The 20689-nt window shown below is 36.9% G+C and overlaps 1 protein-coding gene across 1 annotated transcript in view; it reads right to left on the minus strand.

The window, feature by feature from the left end:
• IBTK (inhibitor of Bruton agammaglobulinemia tyrosine kinase) overlaps positions 1-20689 on the minus strand; it is a 77809-nt gene that overhangs the window by 48945 nt on the left and 8175 nt on the right. The window contains exons 3-9 of the mRNA XM_011950287.1: positions 15533-15629; positions 13156-13280; positions 8633-8743; positions 6911-7081; positions 5497-5614; positions 4873-5053; positions 2084-2204 (exon numbers count right to left, since the gene is read on the minus strand). Of these exons, the coding sequence (XP_011805677.1) occupies positions 2084-2204; positions 4873-5053; positions 5497-5614; positions 6911-7081; positions 8633-8743; positions 13156-13280; positions 15533-15629 (924 nt within the window). The remainder of the gene's footprint in view (positions 1-2083; positions 2205-4872; positions 5054-5496; positions 5615-6910; positions 7082-8632; positions 8744-13155; positions 13281-15532; positions 15630-20689) is intronic.

Consider the following 20689-nt stretch of genomic DNA (forward strand, 5'->3'; position numbering starts at 1 on the left):
CTGTAGTACTATCTCTTTACAAGAAGAATGATCCCCCTACGAAAATCCAAACTTTACTCTCAAGAAAAAAGTAAATGTATGCATAACTCAATTATATAACTAAAACAAAATCTTAGAAAAATCATTACAGAATTCAGTGGTTGTAAATGGTTCTGCAAACCTCAGAGTCCCTGAAAAGTAGCTCCAGGGAACTTGCTAAGGGATGGAGAATGATGAGAGATGGGGTATCAGGCTTCCCAATCCACAGCAGCAATTGTTTTATCTGTTTCATATACTGGTACTCCAAGCACAATTTCATTTGAAAAATTAGAAGTGCTAATTTTTAAAAGTTCAATTCCCTCATAATCAAGTTAAGAAAACTAGAACACAAAATGGTTATCTGACAAGGTCACTAAAAAGTTATTCACACAAAAAGACTATACTGATTGAGACTGATGCTTTTAGAGCTTGGTTTTCTTAGTGAGACTCTAGTTTGCAGGAAGTAAACATCCAGAAGTATAAGCTATATCCATTTTAATGTAAGTGATACACATCTCAAAATCAAATACAAGTTTTTATACTCAACTATTTTACGTAACCCCATTTGTTTCCTTCCACTAGTACAAATTGGAGCGCTAATTCCTTTTTTTCTTCAACTTTTAAGTTCAGAGGTACATGAGCAGGATGTGCAAGTTTGTTACATAGGTAAACGTGTGCCATGATGGTTTGCTGCACAGAGCATCACATCACCCAAGTATTACGCCCACCATCCAACAGCTATTCTTCCTGATGCAGAGCTCTAATATTTAAACCCAGTTACTACTATTAAAATCATCTTCATTCTCCATTCCTACAATGTATGCCTATAACAACCCAGTAGGTGGAGTTTTAGGATTAATTCCTCAATTTCTAAAATGTAAAACTTTACAGCACATTATAAACCTCGGAAAACATTATTTTAATTTTATAAGTAAAACCAGAAAGTTATCTGTGTTTTTCTACCCACACTGTGTGTTTTTCAGTATCATTAGTGTATAATATATACTTTTAAATATAATTTTTAAAATCTGTATTATTTAGAGATGGCTCCCACTCTCCCACCCTTCAAAAAAAATTTAGAGATGTATTTTATATAATATATAAATATATTAATTAAAGCATATATTTCAGAAAATAATTTTTTTAATATTTCAAATTAATAAATTTATTAGAGAAATGTACTGATATGTTTGCATAAGGAACTAAAATTAGAACTTTTCATTTAAGAGATAAGAAATTCCTTACACACTAGTGATCCGAAAATCTTTCATATATAATGTGGATAGCTATAATGTATACACACATTATAATGCATAATTTGTATAAAATTAAATCTGGAAAAAAATTTGCAACTATGCAACAAATGTATCATATTGCCTGATCTTTACTTTTCTAAGAATAGTTATGTGAGGCCAGGCACAGTGGCTCACACCTGTAATCCCAGTAATCTGTGGGGCCGGGGAGGGCAGACCACTTGAGGTCAGGAGTTTGAGACCAGCCTGGCCAACATGGCAAACCCCCGTCTCTACTAAAAATACAAAAACTAGAAAGGCATGGTGGTACATGCTTGTAATCCCTGCTACTCAGGAGGCTGAGACATGAGGATCGCCTGAACCCAGGAGGTGGAGGTTGCAACGAGCCGAGATCATGACACTGCACTCTAGCCTGGCCAATAGAGCGAGACTGTCTCAAAAAAAAAAAAAAAAAAAATTTATAGTTACATTACATATCTCATATTTATGCAGTTCAGTATCACTTATCAGTATTCAGTGTAAATAACACCAAAATCTTTCATTTTAAGCACAATAAATAAATTTTTTGATTACAGTTTAACAAATCAGTATTATGCAACATTAGATTAAATGTTGTCTGTCATACTATCTCTAAATCCCAGCTCCATACTAATTAGTAATGGATGCCTCAAATATACTTATTTTGGCACCCAGCAGTAATCATCAAAGTCAACAGGAATCGTCACTAACATAGCAATACATTTTCATGTTACTAGGTCTGCTATAGCTATCAACTGAGAGTAAGATTATACTTTTACATAATATATACTTACCCTTCCAGCTCCATCCATTGCAAGAATGCAAATTTGACCCCCATTTTCTTTCAAATGTTCAGGATCAACCTTGTATTCCATATGACCCCCAGACACAAGAACTTTCTTCAAGTTCAATTGTCTAGATTAAAAAAAAAAATTCTAGATTAATATGTTCTCTAAAACACACATGCCTAAACTTCAAAGAAGTTACTATTCAAACAATCTACAGGCAATCATTGTGAAAGGTGAAGTAAAATGATTTGGTCTTTGGTGTCTCTAGTCTTCCATTCTGTAAATTTCCCCTACAAGGTGGCTGTTCCTTTCTATGGCAAGTCTTTTTCCCTCAAATGCCTTTACCCACACAAACACACACATTAAACGCCTGAAGTTCCACTTGCTAATTCAAACATTCACTCTGGAGTTTAAACAACTGGTACAGGCTGGGTGCAGTGACTCACGCCTATAATCCCAGCACTTTGGGAGGCCAAGGCCAGTGGATCATTTGAGGCCAGAAGTTCGAGACCAGTCTGGCCAACATGGTGAAACTCGAGCTCTACTAAGACACAAAAATCAGCCAGGCATGGTGATGTGCGCCTGTAGTCCCAGCTACTCGGGAGGATGAGGCAGAAGAATCACTTGAACCAGGGAGGCAGAGGTTGCAGTGAGCAGAGATCACACCAGTGCACTCCAGCCTGGGTGACAGAAAGAGACTCTGTCTTAAAAAATAAATAAATAATAAACAAATAACTGGTATAGCTATAAGCTCCTAAGTGCATCTGTATTTTAACAGAAAAGACAAATTTTAAACCTCAAAATAGAAATGCTTAATTTCAAAAATGGCTAATCCTAAACAGATATAGCTACCATGAAAATCATCTGTACTGCTATTCAATAACTCATTCATTAGCTACACATTTCATTATATCTGCACATTTGATGTGCATAGCAATATATGAATTCTGCCTGCTGCTACTCCAATGACTGTTCTCCCTTTTAAAGGAAAAAAAACTTTTCAAAATTACTATATTGTATAACTTAATCTGTAACAAAATAATCTCCTTAATGTAAACTTGGATATAACATATTTATGTGATTTAATGTTATATAGGCAAGTTTTATAAATGTTAACTAAAAATACAACTTAATATCTTACATATCACCTCAAACTCAGGAAAAAATCTATTTAGTCAGTTTTAAGAAACACATTCAAATTTTCATGTTTCTGTAACTGAAATATAACCTAAAATTGAAGTCAAAAGTAACTTTCTGCCAGGTACAGTGGCTCACACCTGTAATCTCAGTATTTTGGGAGGCCAAGGTGGACGAATCACGTAAGGTCAGGAGTTCGAGAGCAACCTGGCCAAAACGGCGAAACTCCATCTCTATTAAAAATACAAAAAAATTTGCTGGGCATGGCGGCAGGTGCCTGTAATCCCAGCTAATTGGGAGGCTGAGGCAGGAGAATCGCTTGAACCTGCGAGGTGGAGGTTACAGTGAGTGGAGATCGCGTCACTATACTGCAGCCTGGGCAACAGAGCAAGACAATGTCTCAAAAAAAAAAAAAAAAAAGGAACTGTTATACAAAGAAGGTAAATTTTTACAAACTGATAGACATTTTCTGTTCATGAGTACCTTCATGGATGGTATCTGTTTTACATTATCAAAAGCATTTTGTTGCATTTAAATTTAAATCCCTAATTGTTTTAAAAGTTAGACAGCTATTCTCTAGAATTCCTGTACACAACTGCTTCCACTAGTTGAGCTATCCACTTCCAAGAATCATCTATATTTGCACAAAGACCTATTTCAGTACTTGTATTTAAACTAATAATGTATATATTTATAATGAATTTCTCATAGTAAAACACTATATAAATGGTAAAATATTAGTCTGAAACCTGTCTATAAAAGTTGAATACTTTGGAATGACACCATAAATATGCGCAGCAAAAAACTGTCAATAAATTATCAATTATAAAAGATTCAAAATGTATTAAAAATGTAGAATTCTGCACTTACATTACTTCACAATTGTTTTTAAGCACTGATTCCTTAAATCATTCAAAATGAAATGACAGGTGACACATTATGAGTATGGTTTATATGAAAAGACAGGGAATTCCAGTTGGTACACCCACTCATACTTAAAACTTTGTAAGGCCAGAAGCAGTGGCTCACACCTATAATCCCAGCACTTTGGGAGGCTGAGGCAGGAGGGAGGCTTGAACCCAGGAGTTCAAGACCAGCCTGGGCCACACAGCGAGAACCTGTCTCAATTAAAAAGAAAAAAAAACACTTTATGATTCTCTGCTTTGACTTGTCAACCAACTGCTACTTTACTGCATTCTATTATAACATTTTTTAAATATATATATACTTATCAGTTATAAACACTGAGTCTGGTTAAAGGGCTCATGACATATGATTATATTTTAAAGACAAATACATGTATAATGTAAAAAAGGCTATAGAGAAACCAATGATAAGAGTGTCACAAATCAAGAATTAAGATTAATATATTTCTGTGCACTGAAAGCATAAAAAACAAAAAAAATATATCTCATATTTAACTATGTATTAAACATAATTCAGAAATGCCACTTTACAACTTACACAGAAATTTTATATACATTCACTAGATCCATGCCAAAAGACAAAAATCAAAGACAAAAATTCCTGATGTTTCTCCTCATTCAATATTTTCCATTTGACATTTACAGAACATAGCCTAAAGCTGACACTCAGATATTTGCTGGAAGAGTTGAATTATTATTAAAGTTATGTTTCTTTCACAGAAATACACATACTTAGAAGCCATCTTCTTACACTGATAGTCTGCAAGTAAGTAAATATCTCCCCTTGTGGTAACACAGACTGTAGCTCCATCACTTGCAGCAACCAAAGACAGAGCGATGTCTTTATGGTGAAGGGCAGAGACCTGACGAGGAGCAGTTACACACTTTTCTCCATTGGGATCTAGCAAACAACCTAAAAAATGATACAAATAAGCAAATCACAAAATAGCTCTTTTAAGCTATTTGGCCAAGCGCAGCGTCTCATGACTATAATCTCAGCACTTTGGGAGGCCAAGGTAGGCAGATCGCTTGAGCCCTGGAGCTCGAGACCAGCCTGTGCAACATGGTGAAACCCCATCTCTACAAAAAAAATAGCCCAGCATGGTGGTAAGGGCCTGTGGTCCCAGCTACTTGGGAGGCTGAGATGGGAGGATAGTTTGAGCCCAGAAGGCCAAGGCTTCAGTGAGCCGTGATCGCACCCAGAACTCCAGCTGGGATGACAGAGTGAGACTTTGTCTCAAACAAACAAAAAAAGTCACTCATAATCCCATTCTAATCAATAAAAATTAAAAAGAAAAGATAATTTTTTAAAGAGTCCAATTTAATTTCCAGATATTGTCATCAAGGATTTCTTACCCAGTTGTCCACCATTTAGTCCCATAGTGTAAACAGCTTCTCTAGTCCATAGGACTGTATGAAACCTGCCTGCTGCAACGCCAATGATTGTCCTTCCTTTCAGATATTTTGCCTGTATCTATTCAAAGACAAATAAAACTGCAATTTACTATGTATCTAGGACCTACTACAATTTTTTAAAGATCCAGCAGACCAGCAAATATATGGTATACTTGCTGTTATTGGCCCCCTCACGTGCAAATGGCAGTTGTCACTAATAGATCTCAGCACTCGTACTAAGACCTGAATCCTTCTCGGAACACAAAACATTGTGATGCAGCCACTTTCAGTCAGCAGTTTTAACATACAGAAAATTGGCATGGTATAAGAATCAAATTATTAAACTTTTAGCTATTTTTCTTTTTCTAACAAGCAATATGCAAAACAGCCAGTCTCATTCTTAATAGAAAACAGTACTTTTAAATTAGATATTTCCACGGTCTCTTAACAGTGGCATTATTGACATTTGGGGCTAGATGATTTTTTTGTCGTGAGATTGTCCTGTGCACTACTGGGCACCTTCTGGAGATGGCTGTGCACATGAGAGTAAAACAGTAGAATAAAGAATACTGGTTTTTGAACCCATGTCCCCTAACATCAACTTGTCACATGTGATTCCTGTGCAGAGGCAGATTTAATGAAGCAAATAAAACTTAAGTCTCTGGATTCCTCACTTGCATGAACCCATTTGGTATTGATAAATTTCATATTTTTTCTTAAGGAGGGCCTAAAAGTGTTTAAGTTTCAAACCCAAAATATCTGGACCTCCTTTTGCTTATGAATACTTAAAAGATGCAGTTTGGTGGCTAATCTCCCAAGTGCAGAATTTCCCAAGTGCTTTCTTTCTTCCTCCAAACAAATGCTAATATGTATTATGCTTAATTTATCCTGTTAAAAATAAAGACAACAGGCTGGGTGCGGTGGTTCACGCCTGTAATCCCAGCACTTCAGGAGGCTGAGGCGGGCAGATCACCTGAGGTCAGGAGTTTGAGACTAGCCTGGTCAACATGACAAAACCCTGTCTCTACTAAAAACACAAAAAAATAAAATAAAAATTAGCCAGGCATGGTGGTGTGTGCCTGTAATCTCAGCTACTCAGAAGGCTGAGGCAAGACAATCACTTGAACCCGAGGGGCAGAGGTTGCAGTCAGCCAAGATCGTGCCACTGTACTCCAGCCTGGGCAACAGAGCAAGACTCTGTCTCAAACAAAGCAATAATAATAATAATAATATATAATAAAGATAATATATACCACTGAAGATAAAGTTAAATAACAGAAATAAAATAAGTTGCTCTGTCAATAACCTACATTTTTTGTCCATACAGGTTTTATTGCAAATGTAAAAGCTTATTATTTAAACGAGCAAAGCTTACCTGTCTGGGTACATTACAACTGGAAGGTGGAGGAACAATTCCCAATTGATGAAAAATGTTTAGACCAAATGTATAAACACATCCATCTTCAGTTAACACAACAGTATGATCCTCAGCAGCTGCCACTTGGGAACAACTATGACCATTCAATCCTTCCACAAGCCGAGGGACCTACAAAATAAAATGAACTTTAGTACACTACAGTAACCATTTATACAGATATGCAAGTAGAATTTGATGACGCTACATCTAAAATGACATGAAATGACACGACTGATACATGGCTGTATCTATCACAGGTAAATTCTACATTTAGCAAAGGGTAGATGAGTTAAAAGGATATGGTTGTAAGTTTATCAGCAAAATACAAAAGCCCAGTAAGACATTTCAGTGAAATAATTCAATTCAACAAATGATTTTTGAGCCTTTACCATACATCAAGTGCATATTTGTTTGGTATGAATAAAGGGAACTCATCAAAGTATACACTGGTACATTGAAAAAAACAAAAATACAGAATCAATGCTTCCCTTCAGGGAGTAACCAAACATATAGTATCATATTCCTTTGGAGTCATTTAAATGTCCTGGGTTCAAATCTTACTTCTGTCACTACCTATTTGATCTCAACCAACTGTCTTAACCTCTCTGTACCTCATTTTCTTCATCTGAAAACAGTATTCAGTCAATAAATGATTTCTATTACTAGTATCATCATCATGCATAAAATGAAGACAATACTTGTGCCTCACAGGGCTGTTGTGAGGCTTAGGTAATAATTATATATGAAAAGCACAAACAATACTTAGAACAAAATAAACCCTCAAAAATGGAAGCTATTATCATTATAGCTTTCCCATTTTTTTAAAGCACCATTTAACAGGTAAGTATACCAGAAGTCCCCACATAAAAAAAATATTCAAATAACCTAGTGAACCAATTTTCTGATAGGTAATGTACTAGGTCTCTTCTAATTAGCACTAAGTTTCAGTAGCATAAATATCAATTTTGTGACTATATAATGAAAATACTGGCTCAGTTTTTACACCACAGAAATCTTAATGAGAAGTTAAAAACAAAAACTAGAACCACTTTAGGAAAAGTGTTTTACAATTAGTATGCCTTCTTTTTGTTGTTGTTGTTGTTTGTTTGTTTTGAGATAGAGTTTAACTCTTGTTGCCCAGGCTGGAGTGCAATGGTGGGATCTCGGCTCACCACAACCTCTGCCTCCCAGGTTCAAGCAATTCTCCTGCCTCAGCCTCCCGAGTAGCTGGCATTACATGCATGTGCCACCATGTCCAGCTAATTTTGTATTTTTAATAGAGACAGGGGTTCTCCATGTTGGTCAGGCTGGCCTCAAACTCCTGACCTCAGGTGATCCGCCTGCCTCAGCCTCCTAAAGTATTGGGATCACAGGCATGAGCCACTGCACCCGGCCTAGTCTGCCTTCTTTTATTTCAACTCTAGAAACATTTTAAAGCTTATATACACTCCTGACTCGGTATTTGCTATAACCAAAGTATTACTTTTTTAATCCTTTTGCATTGTATGTAAACCCTTAATTTGAACGTGATATACCAGGAAACAGACTTTTTAAAATCTATTATCAATTGGTATATTATTTCATCTTTACAGTTGAAAAAAAAAACTTAGTTAACTGTATCTTTCAGCTTATCAGCACTTTTCTAAAGTTACCTAAACAGTGTAATGACATTTCAATTACCAAGCATGTCTGTTCATCTCCATGTCCTAATCGCCCTCCAGGACCATGACCACAGGTATAAACCTGCCCTTTCTGAGAGAGAAACACGGAGTGAAATTTACAAAGCACCACCTAAGGGAAAACAAGAGAATATTAGTAAACTTCTCTGAATAAAATATATTTTATGAAAAAGAAATAGAATATTGTTAATTATTTAAACAGGATAATGGATACAAGGGGAATTCATAAGACTTAAATTTCCACATTTTAAGTTTCCTGTAATAAAAATAAAAGATATATATGCTTTGTTTTAAAATTATGTCTGAAAACAATGACATAAAAAAAAGAACAAAGACAGAATTAAGCATGTTACCCACAGAAGAGATTACCCAAAGGAAAATATAATTTTAAATCTTCAATGCCAAAAATTAGTAGCCAGTTGTTTTCCAATTTCATGAAATATCAAATAGAAAGAAATGAGCAGAGTGCAACAGGAAGCATAAAGATTACCAAATAGTGATATATGGTATTAATAAAAATAACAGAAACATCTTCAGAGTGTTTTTAAAAAACAATAATGCCATTTATACATGGTGTGGGGGGCAATATGTCCTTTTCCTTATCTCTAGTTTTATCAACATATCTTTAATATTATACATTTATAATTATTTTAATAAATAATTTTATATTTATTTTCAGGTTTTTCGCTTTCCTTTCTCACTTCCTTTTTCCTTATCTGTCTCAATCTCAGTACCCTCCCTTGCCCCGATATACAGACTTACCATTCACATACTACAGAAGACAAAGATACTGAAACAGTTGAACTGCTTCAGCAGAACACAATAACAGGAAACGATCAGCAGTTTTAAATATATATATATTTACATATCTAACCCCAGGCCACATTTTGCTATTTTCCAAGCTCTGATATTCATTATACTCGCTTTACCTTAATAATATTTTTTAAATCTTCTCATTTTTGAAAATTGTTTGCATTCATATTTCTTACAACATCTGCAAATATTTCTAACTTAGGATATAAAAAGATGAGTAAGAAAAAAAGAAATCCTAAAATCATTTCCAGAAAGTCAAGGTGATTTGCAAAACAAAAAAAATTATAAGCTAAACAAGCTCTAAATACTGACACATATCCTAGACCACTCGGAATTTTGTAAGCACAATATACCTAGCAAAAAAAAAAAAAAAAAGTAATGCAAAGATTATTATCTGATTTAGCTGTACCACAAATACCTAAAATGTTTAAAAATAAAATCCAAATTTGTATTTTAAATTTACAATTTGTCAGTGAAATTCACTTTATGAAATGAGAAAGAATACATTTCATTCAATTTTATATTCAATATTAGAATGCCATCCTACAATTGCTGGCTTCAGTTACTACTAAACAACAGTTACAATACTAGACAGTTTTAAGTCATCTAACTTTAAAATCCCAGAATTTTTTTTTTTTTTTTTGAGACAGAGTCTCACTCTGTCACCCATGCTGGAGTACAGTGGCACGATCTCGGCTCACTGCGATCTCTGCCTCCCGGGTTCACGCCATTCTCCTGCCTCAGCCTCCCGAGTAGCTGGGACTACAGGCGCCCGCCACCACGCCCAGCTAATTTTCTGTATTTTTGGTAGAGATGGGGTTTCACTGTATTAGCTAGGATGGTCTCGATCTCCTGAACTTGTGATCTGCATGCCTCGGCCTCCCAAAGTGCTGGGATTACAGATGTGAGCTAACGCGCCCAGTCTAAAACCCCTGAATTTTTAAATGAGAACTGAGCATGGATTTTCACTTTAATTATCTGGAATATATAATACTAACATTAATAATCTCTATCTCATAGTAGTTAATTCATGTGGTACTGTATAATACAGAATCAGCCCCTTTTCAATAACTAATGGGGCTCTCTATATAACTGGTACTCAGTTAATACTCCCATACTTGCTTTCTCTTCCCTGACTGACATTTATACTGATTTCTTTCCTCTCAAACCTATCCACTATGCTTGCTTCACCCTTATTCTGTGGTAAATAAAATCCCTTAGATCCTTAATACCTTCACAAAATACACCCATTGCCTTGCCTTACCTGAAATGTGGCTCTCTCTTTGAGTACACTAGTTCACTCACAACCCTCACAAATGGAAAATGCTCAAATATTCCAAACTACATATTTCTTAGAATCAGACATTTCAATCACCCTCTGGTTTCCTAATGCCATCATGATTCCTTCACTCTTGTCTTTAAAATCCCTGCTCCATAACAGTTCATGAAATGAAGGTATATCATGTACTGCCTCAGAAAAGGAAAAACAGGTGTCTATCTTGTGCCACAATTCCAATCAATCATTAGTGGCTGCTAATGGTTGGATTACAATTTTAAGGAGTCTGAGGACCTGCTCAAGCTCAGCATTAAAAAAATTTTTTGGTTAGCATGTCTGCAAAAAGCTCTAGACTAGGTGTGAGCAGCTTGTATACTTGCTGCCCCTGCGCTGATTTCTCACCATCTTGCTCATCCCCCTCACATTCACTAAAGACTTGGACACCAAGCTTGATTCTTGCCCAACACAAGTCCTTTCATTATCCTAAGTTCCTTCCAGGTCTATGTAGATGACCCACCAGAATATTAGCTTTCATGATACCATTCTACTCCCTACTTCTCTAGCCACTTTTCATTCCTATATAGGCTTTCATTCCTGTTCTCTCAAAATTTAATATTCTCTAGAGTTTAAGGATTCTATTGCTTTTTTGTTCAATTGGTGGTTGTGATGCATTAGGTTGCGACTTTTAATTTAAAAAACAGTGTTCTATGGAGCCCTAAATATAGTGGTCATATAGTTTATCATGCAAACATTTTTGAGAATGAAAGAGGATACTAACAATTACAATAGGAAAATAATCATAAATCAGAATTGTCCTGGGCAAACTAGGGATATATTGTCAAAGTAGCTCTAAAAACTGTCTAAGAATTCAATCTCGGGATATAAGCTAAGTGTTGTTATATATGTCGTATATGAATAATAGGTGAAAGTTAGAAAGAGCCAGTACTATAGTGATAAAAACACTCCAAGTTCATATTCTGGATCAAAGAAGTTTTATGAACTTCAAAATGCAGAAAGAATATAACTAGGAAGTTGTAGGAAATATAAGCTGAAATGGTAATTTAGGAAGACTGAAAAAGTTCTTACATTCCAAGTCACAGAGTTTGGACTTTATCTAAAGGTGATTTAGCTATAAAGACATAATTACCTCTTTTTTAAGACAAATAATTCTGGAGAAGAATATTATCGGTGTTGGAAATGAATGGAGTCAAAGAGTCAAATTAGGACACTGCTGTCACTGTCCAAAAAAAGAGCTTGAAAAGGACATGGCACTTAGGTTCATGAGACAGAGAAGAACTAAATAGACATGCTCTGAGGTATCATCTTCAGGATTTATAAATTGAGATTTATAGCATTAAAAATTGAATAGGGTAGTTCAGGAGTGGCAAAAATAACACTTCAGACATTCTAAATTTAAATATCTTGAAAGAATACCCACAGTACGACTGAAATAAAGTTCAAGAGAAAGACTGGGGCTAGAGATACACATACATACACAAGTATACACAATGTTATAGAGAAAGATTTGTCAACAGTAGCTGTATCTAGGGAAGCAGAAGATATCATGCATTATAAGGATGTAAGACCACAGACCAAATCTTTACAATTGTATCTATTAAAATTTTACAATTACTTACATTTAAGAACTCAGGTTCACAAAAAGCATCACTCGTGCCTACAGCACCTGAGGGCAAATTTTTGAACTCCACACTTCCAAAACATTGCTTATCTGTCTCCGTAAGTGATGAAATTTTAGTTCTACTATCTACTATCCAATCTGAGAACTGAGACTTAGACATTTAATTATTTATTGCTTGTCAGTGTGAATATAAATAAACAGAATGACTGGCAGTTTAGCAGACCGTCAGTTAAAAAACTCTATAGCCTTTCCAGAATGCTGTCATCCAACTTCACATCAGATTAAACATATTCTCTTCATGATAAATAGCTTGGAACCTAAAAACATTATTTTGTTACAGAAAAATGCAAGAAGTGTGTTGTTTTCTAAATTGAAATTATTTTATGTTTTAATGACACCAAAAAAAAAAAACTGTTGTTCACGTATCAAAAATAACACTGAGCTTCAACAACCAATTCACTTGAGAAACAGCTTACAGAATTCTAATGTTCGTTAAATAGAAAAGCTAGAAAGTCAAGAGAAGCTCTACCCTCTTAAACTACTATCTGTATAACATTTTCTAATTTCTTACATTAATTGCACAAATATCTTATATTTTAGGGTATTTTACAAAGTCTAAATATAGTTAAGGCTAACAATATCTAAAATAAAATTAGTAAAGTTCTATTGATTGATTTCATCATTAAAATGTTACCGTACCTTAAACAAAGTTACGTAATTCACATGAAAAGCTGAACAATCAAATACAAAAGTTCTTTCTCATCTCTAAAAGTATGCAGATTGTACTTCAAAATACCTGCTTGATATAAATCCCACTCCTGGAGAACAGATCCACCAACTCTGGATGATGTTTGCTATTCTGGCTTCCATGACCCAGGGTAAAATTTGTATTATCGCCCCAAGTATAAACATCTGTAGGATCTAAAATAAAAATTAGTTTTTATACTTTTTTATATTTTAAAACAAATTTAAGAACTAATTTAACTACAATATTTGAAAGATGCCAACACTCTTTTGTGAAGGAATCTATTAATATGATATTAGGTAATTCTAGAAATAGAAAATCCAAATCATAGTACAGGCCTGTCTCAATGCAAGCAATCAAACATTTGTTCCTTGCTTCTTTTCTTTTTTTTTAAACAATTGAGACAAGGTCTCACTATGTTGCCCAGGCTGGTCTTCACTTTCCGGGCTCAAGTGATCCTCCCACCTCAGCCCCTCAAAGTGCTAGGATTATGGGCATGAGCCCCTCTGCCCAGGCTGTTCCTTGTTTCTTTAGCAGCTAAAGTTTAACTGCCAAATGAGTAAAATACTACCGGCCATATCTGCTTAGTTTCCATGAAAATAATATATAGAACTATATCAAATGTAAAATATTATAAATCCATACAGACAAAGGTTCTAAATGTAGCAAATGTGGTTTCACTGTTTGTACAGCAACACTAATTTTCAATACTTTGTTTTTCATAGACACAAAATCAAATTAGTGATTAGGGTAAAGCCCATTAAACTGGAATAGAAATCACAGCTAAGTTCATGATATAAATCTTCATTTTTATTTTAGAAGATGAATAAAGTCCTAGAATGGAATTATCACTGCTACCTGCAACACAGTATCCAGGGTAGAAATGAAAATACAGAACATGTCCTTACTCAGCTTCCTCACTAGTTAAATGCAAACTATACACTGCCCCAGTTAAATCTTTTCTTTTCTGCCAATTCCCACTTCCAAATCTCAAAGTGCAAATAAACTGGAGGGATAAGTGAATCTGAGAATGTGTGAATAAAAGAATAATTGCGGCTGGGCACGCTGGCTTACGCCTGTAATCCCAGCACTTTGAGAGGCCGAGGCAGGAGGATCACTTGAGTCCAGGAGTTACAGATCACCCTGGTCAACATGGCAAAACCTCATCTCTATAAAAAAAATATAAAAATTGGCCGCATGCAGTGGCTCATGCCTGTAATCCCAGCACTTTGGGAGGCCAAGGCAGACAGATCACCTGAGGTCAGGAGTTCGAGACCAACTTGACCAACATGAAGAAACTGCCTCTCTACTAAAAACACAAAATTAGCCGGGTGTGGTGGCGCATGCCTGTAATCCCAGCTACTCAGGAGGCTGAGAAAGGAGAATCTCTCAGCTTGAACCTGGGAGGTAGAGGTTGCAGTGAGCCAAGATCGCACCATTGCACCCCAGCCTGTGCAACAAGAGCGAAACTCTATCTCCAAAAAAAAAAAAATTAACTGAGCATGGTGGCATGGGTCTATATTCCCAGTTACTTGGAGGGCTGAAGCGAGAGGATCGCTTAAGCTCAGAAGGCTGAAGCTGCAATGAGCCATGTTCATGCCACTGCACTCCAGCCTGACTGACAAAGCGAGACCCTATCTCAACAACAACCACAAAAATAATGATAATTTCCAGAGACCCTACCTTAACAACAACAAAAGGAAGAACAATTTCCATTCCTTTTTCCTTCTACCTCAATGCTGATGTTACTTTCTGGATATATATCAATTACTTTACAGTAGTTACAATTGTAACAGTCCTCCCATTTTAGATTGTACTTTTATAGACATAAATATGGATTGAAATTTTAAAATGCAAAATAAGTGTTCTGAATATCAAACAAAAAACATCCAACATATATCAAAGTAAAATTTCTTTGCAGATATCCACACACAAATAAATTTCCCGACTACTTTAAGAAGAATAAAATTTCATTAAAATTTTCTAAGCTAAGCTGTACCTTAATGGAATACATTTGTGAATTTTTTTTTTTTTTTTTTTGAGACGAAGTCTAGCTCTATCACCCAGGCTGGAGTGCAGTGGCGAGATCTCAACTCACTGGTTCAAGCGATTCTTCCTGCCTCTCAGCCTCTCAAGTAGCTTGGATTACCTGCCACCGCGCCCAGCTAATTTTTGTATTTTTAGTAGAGACGGGGTTGTACCATGTTGGTCAGGCTCGAACTCCTGACCTCAAGTGATCCGCCTGCCTCGGCCTACCAAACTACTGGGATTACAGGTGTGAGCCACAGCGCCCAGCCCATTTGTGAAATTTTCTTACCAGTATTCTCGAACTCCTGACCTCAAGTGATCCACCTACCTCAGCCTACCAAATTGCCAGGATTAACAGGTGTGAGCCACAGCGCCCAACCCATTTGTGAAATTTTCTTACCAGTATTCTTGAACACTACATGACTTGGTCTATCCTTCATTACAAGATCCAAAGCTGACAAGCCTTCTTTATCTTGAATATACAGACTAACACCATGCTAAAACAAACAAACAAAAAAATACATAAATATATATATATAATCAATTACCTATAATCAGTAACTTTTCTGTTTTTTTTTTTTTTTTTTTTTTTGAGAAAGAGTTTCGCTCTTGTTGCCCAGGCTGGAGTGGTGCAATGGCACGATCTTGGCTCACCGCAACCTCCACCTCCCAGGTTCAAGCGATTCTCCTGCCTCAGCCTCCCAAGTAGCTGGGATTACAGGTATCCGCCACCATGCCCGTCTAATTTTGTATTTTTAGTAGAGATGGGGTTTCTCCATGTTGGTCAGGATGGTCTCAACCTTCTGAACTCAGGTGATCCACCTGCCTTGACCTCCCAGAGTGCTGGGATTACAGGTGTGAGCCACCACGCCTGGCCGTCTTTCTATTCTTATATACCAAAAAGTCAGATAATCAATCCCATAAATACACTGAAAAAAAAAATTTAATAACAATTATCTCTCATATTCACACACATTTTTCTCTCACATACTGCAGAGAATAATTAAGAAAAATCATATATCCAACTCTTGCTGGAATAAGGAAGGACCAGAACATGTGAAGAAATACAAAATTAACACTTTAAATAAAAATTAACTACAAGTGAACTTTTTTTTTTTTTTGCGACAGAGTCCCGCCTTGTCACCCAGGCTGGATTGCAATGGCACGATCTCAGCTCACTGCAACCTCCGCCTCCCGGGTTCAAATGATTCTCCTGACTCAGCCTCCCAAGTAGCTGGGATTACAAGTGCCCGCCACCACACCCAGCTAAATTTTATATTTTTAGTAGAGATGGGGTTTTACCATGTTGGCCAGGCTGGCCTCAAACTCCTGACCTCGTGATCAGCCCGCCTCAGCCTCCTAAAGTGCTGGGATTACAGGTGTGAGCCACCGCTCCCAGCCATGTGAACATTTTTGATGGTAAAGCAGGTCTGATACCCCTTTAATACCCTATAAACGCACTGTCCCTACAAGTCCCTAGCTCTGGGTTTGTGTCTGTGTGGGAAAACATGTGAACATAAACATTTAACTCTTTTTGCGTTTGAGGAGCCATACTCTCCCGGGTGCAGTGGCTCATGACTATAACCCTAGCACTTTGGGAGGTGGGCAGATTGCCTGAGGTCAGGAGTTCAACATCAGCCTGGCCAACATGGTGAAACCCCATCTCTAGTAAAAATACAAAAATTAGCCAAGTGCGGTGGTGCATGCCTATAATCCCAGCTACTTGGGAGGCTGAGGCATGAGAATCACTTGAACCCAGGACACAGAGGTTGCAGTGAGCCACGATCGCACCATTGCACTCCAGCGTGGGCAACAAGAGCAAAACTTCATCTCAAAAAAACAAAAAAAAACTAACTGGGAAAGGAGAGACATAAAATTTCAAATCAGTTTATTATATTTAGCTTATACTCATTCTATTTTAGTTAGAGGAATTTTTTGTTATTTATAATTTGACAGTTAATTCTTTATGACCTGTTTATTCTGTGAGGTATCTGATATCCCTTCAATATCTTTTGTTTATGTTACCATAGTTGGTTCCAATTGCATGCAAAAATAACTCTAATACATCAATATTTATCAAGCATTTTCCTATTTGCTCATTAATTTTTTTTGTTTTTTGTTTTTGAGACGGAGTCTAGTTCTGTTGCCCAGGCTGAAGTGCAGTGGTGTGATCTCGGCTCACTGCAACCTCCATCTCCTGGGTTCAAGCAATTCTCCTGCCTCAGCCTTCCCAGTAGCTGGGATTACAGGTATGTGCCACCACGCCCAGCTACTTTTATTATTTTTAGTAGAGATGAGGTTTTGCCATGTTGCCCAGGCTGGTCTCAAACTCCTGACCTCAGGTGATCTGCCCGCCTTGGCCTCTAAAAGTGCTGGAATTACGGGTGTGAGCCACTGTGCCTGGCCATTGTTCATTAATTTAATTGCTTGGTTTTGGTTTATCTCCCCTAGTAGAATAAAAACTTAAAGAAGTGATTCTGTTTTGTTCACTGCAATATCCCGAGCACCTAGATTACTGCCTGGCACATATCAGGCACTCAAAAAATATTTCTTGCAAATACCTCACAGACAGTATATTATTTAATACATATAACCTATGATTCTGTTAAGTCTTCTATTTACCAATGGGAAACACTAAATCAAGTTCTTCCAGCATAGTAAGTAAACCACCAGTATAAAAGAGCAATGGTTTAGCAACAACAGATACAGCAGAACTCCACAAGCATAAACAGTCTTTACCAGCCATGCATCCTGTCATGGAATCAAGAAGCCCCAAAAATCCTGCATGAGATCATCTGTCTCCATTCCAGCTTTTTGTAGGCAACAAGTTTCTGCTAAGGTTTTATATCTCTGGCAATAAGAAACTGACAATTTACTGTGCAATTTAGAAATGTTATAGCTGTAAAGTTTTATCAAATGCAAATTCACTTAAAATGTGTGTGGTTTCTTCCTGATAATCCATAATACCTGAAGTGCTACAGCTGGCATCAGAGATGAAACTGACACAAAGACACCTATCACTGCACCCCTTCCAATTAAAGAAGTGTTGGAAGGTCAAAGGAAAAAAATATGCTGAACGAAAGCAGACAGCCTACCAACATGAGAATGCTGAAGGGTCAATACAGGATTTAGGGGAAAACCATCAGTAGAATACATCCACTATTACATATCTATCACTGATCAGCAAGGCTCTGACGCCAATAAGACAGTCAAGCTAAGGGCAAGGTGGCAAAGGCACAATTTCTTGGCTTCTATTAACCAAGGTGGTTAGAGAGATTGAGGATTTCAATGGGGCAATAAAATCCCACAGGGAGGAAAGGACCAAAATTCAGTACATACCATAACTACTTCAAACTGTAGCCCTAAATGCTAACACCTAACTGGCAACCCCTAGGATGGCAGGAAACCAAACCCAGGTACCTTCTCAAGCTCAACAGGGTAGGCAGTCATCCAACTTTCCAGCAGAAACTGAGAAAAAAACCCAAGGTTTTACAGTTGGAAAAGGGTAAGAATGGAGCTGACAGACGCTTTAACTCTTACTAACCTAGGTTTCCCTATAATGACAATACGGAAATTAAACAGATACCCCAAGGTTTCAGATATAAGAGGAATCAGCTCTACCATTAACAAACTTAAAAACGCTTTTCTTTATGGATAGTCCCTGGGGGAAAAAAAATAAGGAAAGTGCTATTATTATTCTCTTTTTATAGATAAAACTGAAGTTCAAGATTTAATAATGTGTCCACAATGATTCAGTAAGAAGTAGCAGTAGCAGTAGTAGCAGCAGTAGTAGTAGATCAGTAGGGAGTTTAACTCCAAAAAAGAATATTTTACTATTAGTATATAATTAAAAATTATTCTGATCAGTAAATGTTACTACATAAAAGCCACTATAGAAATATTTTTTAAGTCAAAATTAAATGAAGACACTGAAGATAAGCTTCTGAATTTGACCAGAAATTCCTTAAGGACCAGAACTGTTTTTTTCTTTTCCAGGTCCTCTGCAAACATGACAAAATCCCTATACAAAAAAATTGTTAAATTTAAGGCTGGACACGGTAGCTCACGCCTGTAATCCCTGCACTTTGGGAGGCCGAGGCAGGTGAATCACTTGAGATCAGGAATTCAAGACCAGCCTGGCCAACATGGGGAAACCCCGTCTCTACTAAAAATACAAAAATAAGGTGGACATGGTGGCAAGTGCCTGTAATCCCAGGTCCTGGGAAGGCTCGGGCAAGAGAATCACTTGAACCTGGGAGGTGGAGGTTGCAGTGAGCTGAGATCACACCACTGCACTCCAGCCTGGGTGACAAAGCAGGACTCCGTCTCAAAAAAAAAAAAAAAAAAATTGTTAAATTTAAAACTCATGACTTCTGACAGTGAGTTTCTAATTTGCATTCATTAGTGAAACGACATTAGAGTGTATCTCAAAATACTTCATTATTTGCCTAGTCAGTACAACACACCTAATCTACTATAAAGAAAATTTTAAATAAACTAAGCAATTTTAAAGATTAGCGTTTTTTCTTTTTTTTTTTGTTTTGAGATGGAGTCTTGCTCAGATGCCCAGGCTGAAGTGTAGTGGTGCGATCTCAGCTCAAAGCAACCGCCACCTCCCAGGTTTAAGTGATTCTCCTGCCTCAGCCTCCCAAGTAGCTAGGATTAAAGGATGTGCCACCACACCCAGCTAATAATGTTTGTATTTTTAGAAGAGACAGGGCTTCACCATGTTGGCCAGGATGGTCTCGAACTTTTGACCTCAGGTGATCCACCTGCCTTGGCCTCCCAGAGTGCTGGGATTACAGGTGTGAGTCACCTCACCTGGCTATCAATTTCTCTTTTTGAGACAGTCTCACTCTGTCGCCTAGGCTGGAGTGCAGTGACACAATCTTGGCAAATAGTAACCTCTGCCTGCTGGGCTCAACTGATTCTCATGCCTCAGCCTCCCAAGTAGCTAAGACTACAAGCACATGCCACTACAACTGGCTAATTTTTGTATTTTTAGTAGAGATAGGGTTTTACTATGTTGGCCAGGCTTGTCTCGAACTCATAACCTCAAGTGATCGGCCCACCTCAGCCTCCCAAAGTGCTAGGATTACAGCTTGAGCCACCATACCTGGCCTCATCAGTTTCTTCAGAACTTACAAACACCGTATGCTAACTAAACAAGAAATGAAACATACTACTCAAAAACACAATTCCTAAATAATGTTCAACAACTAGTGCCCTTTTAAAGTTAATAATATAGTTTTTTAAGAATAAACCATTTTAAAATACTAAAAGATATTGTTACGAAAATACAAAATGGGATGCCATTAGACTGGGGCAGCTCTAGCACTTTAAGTTCATCTGTAAGTAAATAGAAAACCAGTAAACAGTAAAATGAAACTAGAGTCTTTACTAAACAGAAACCACCAACTAACCTCTAACTAGGGTCTTTCCAATCTAACCAATTAAATACATTTTCTTTGTCTTTCTTCTTCATCGGCCTATAAAAGCTCATTGCTCAGGCTGCAGCACAGCTCCCTGAGCCTCTTCTCGTTCTGAACGCTGCCTA

This window comes from Colobus angolensis, unplaced genomic scaffold (genome assembly GCF_000951035.1).
Source record: "Colobus angolensis palliatus isolate OR3802 unplaced genomic scaffold, Cang.pa_1.0 Scaffold304, whole genome shotgun sequence".
Lineage (NCBI taxonomy): Eukaryota > Metazoa > Chordata > Mammalia > Primates > Cercopithecidae > Colobus > Colobus angolensis.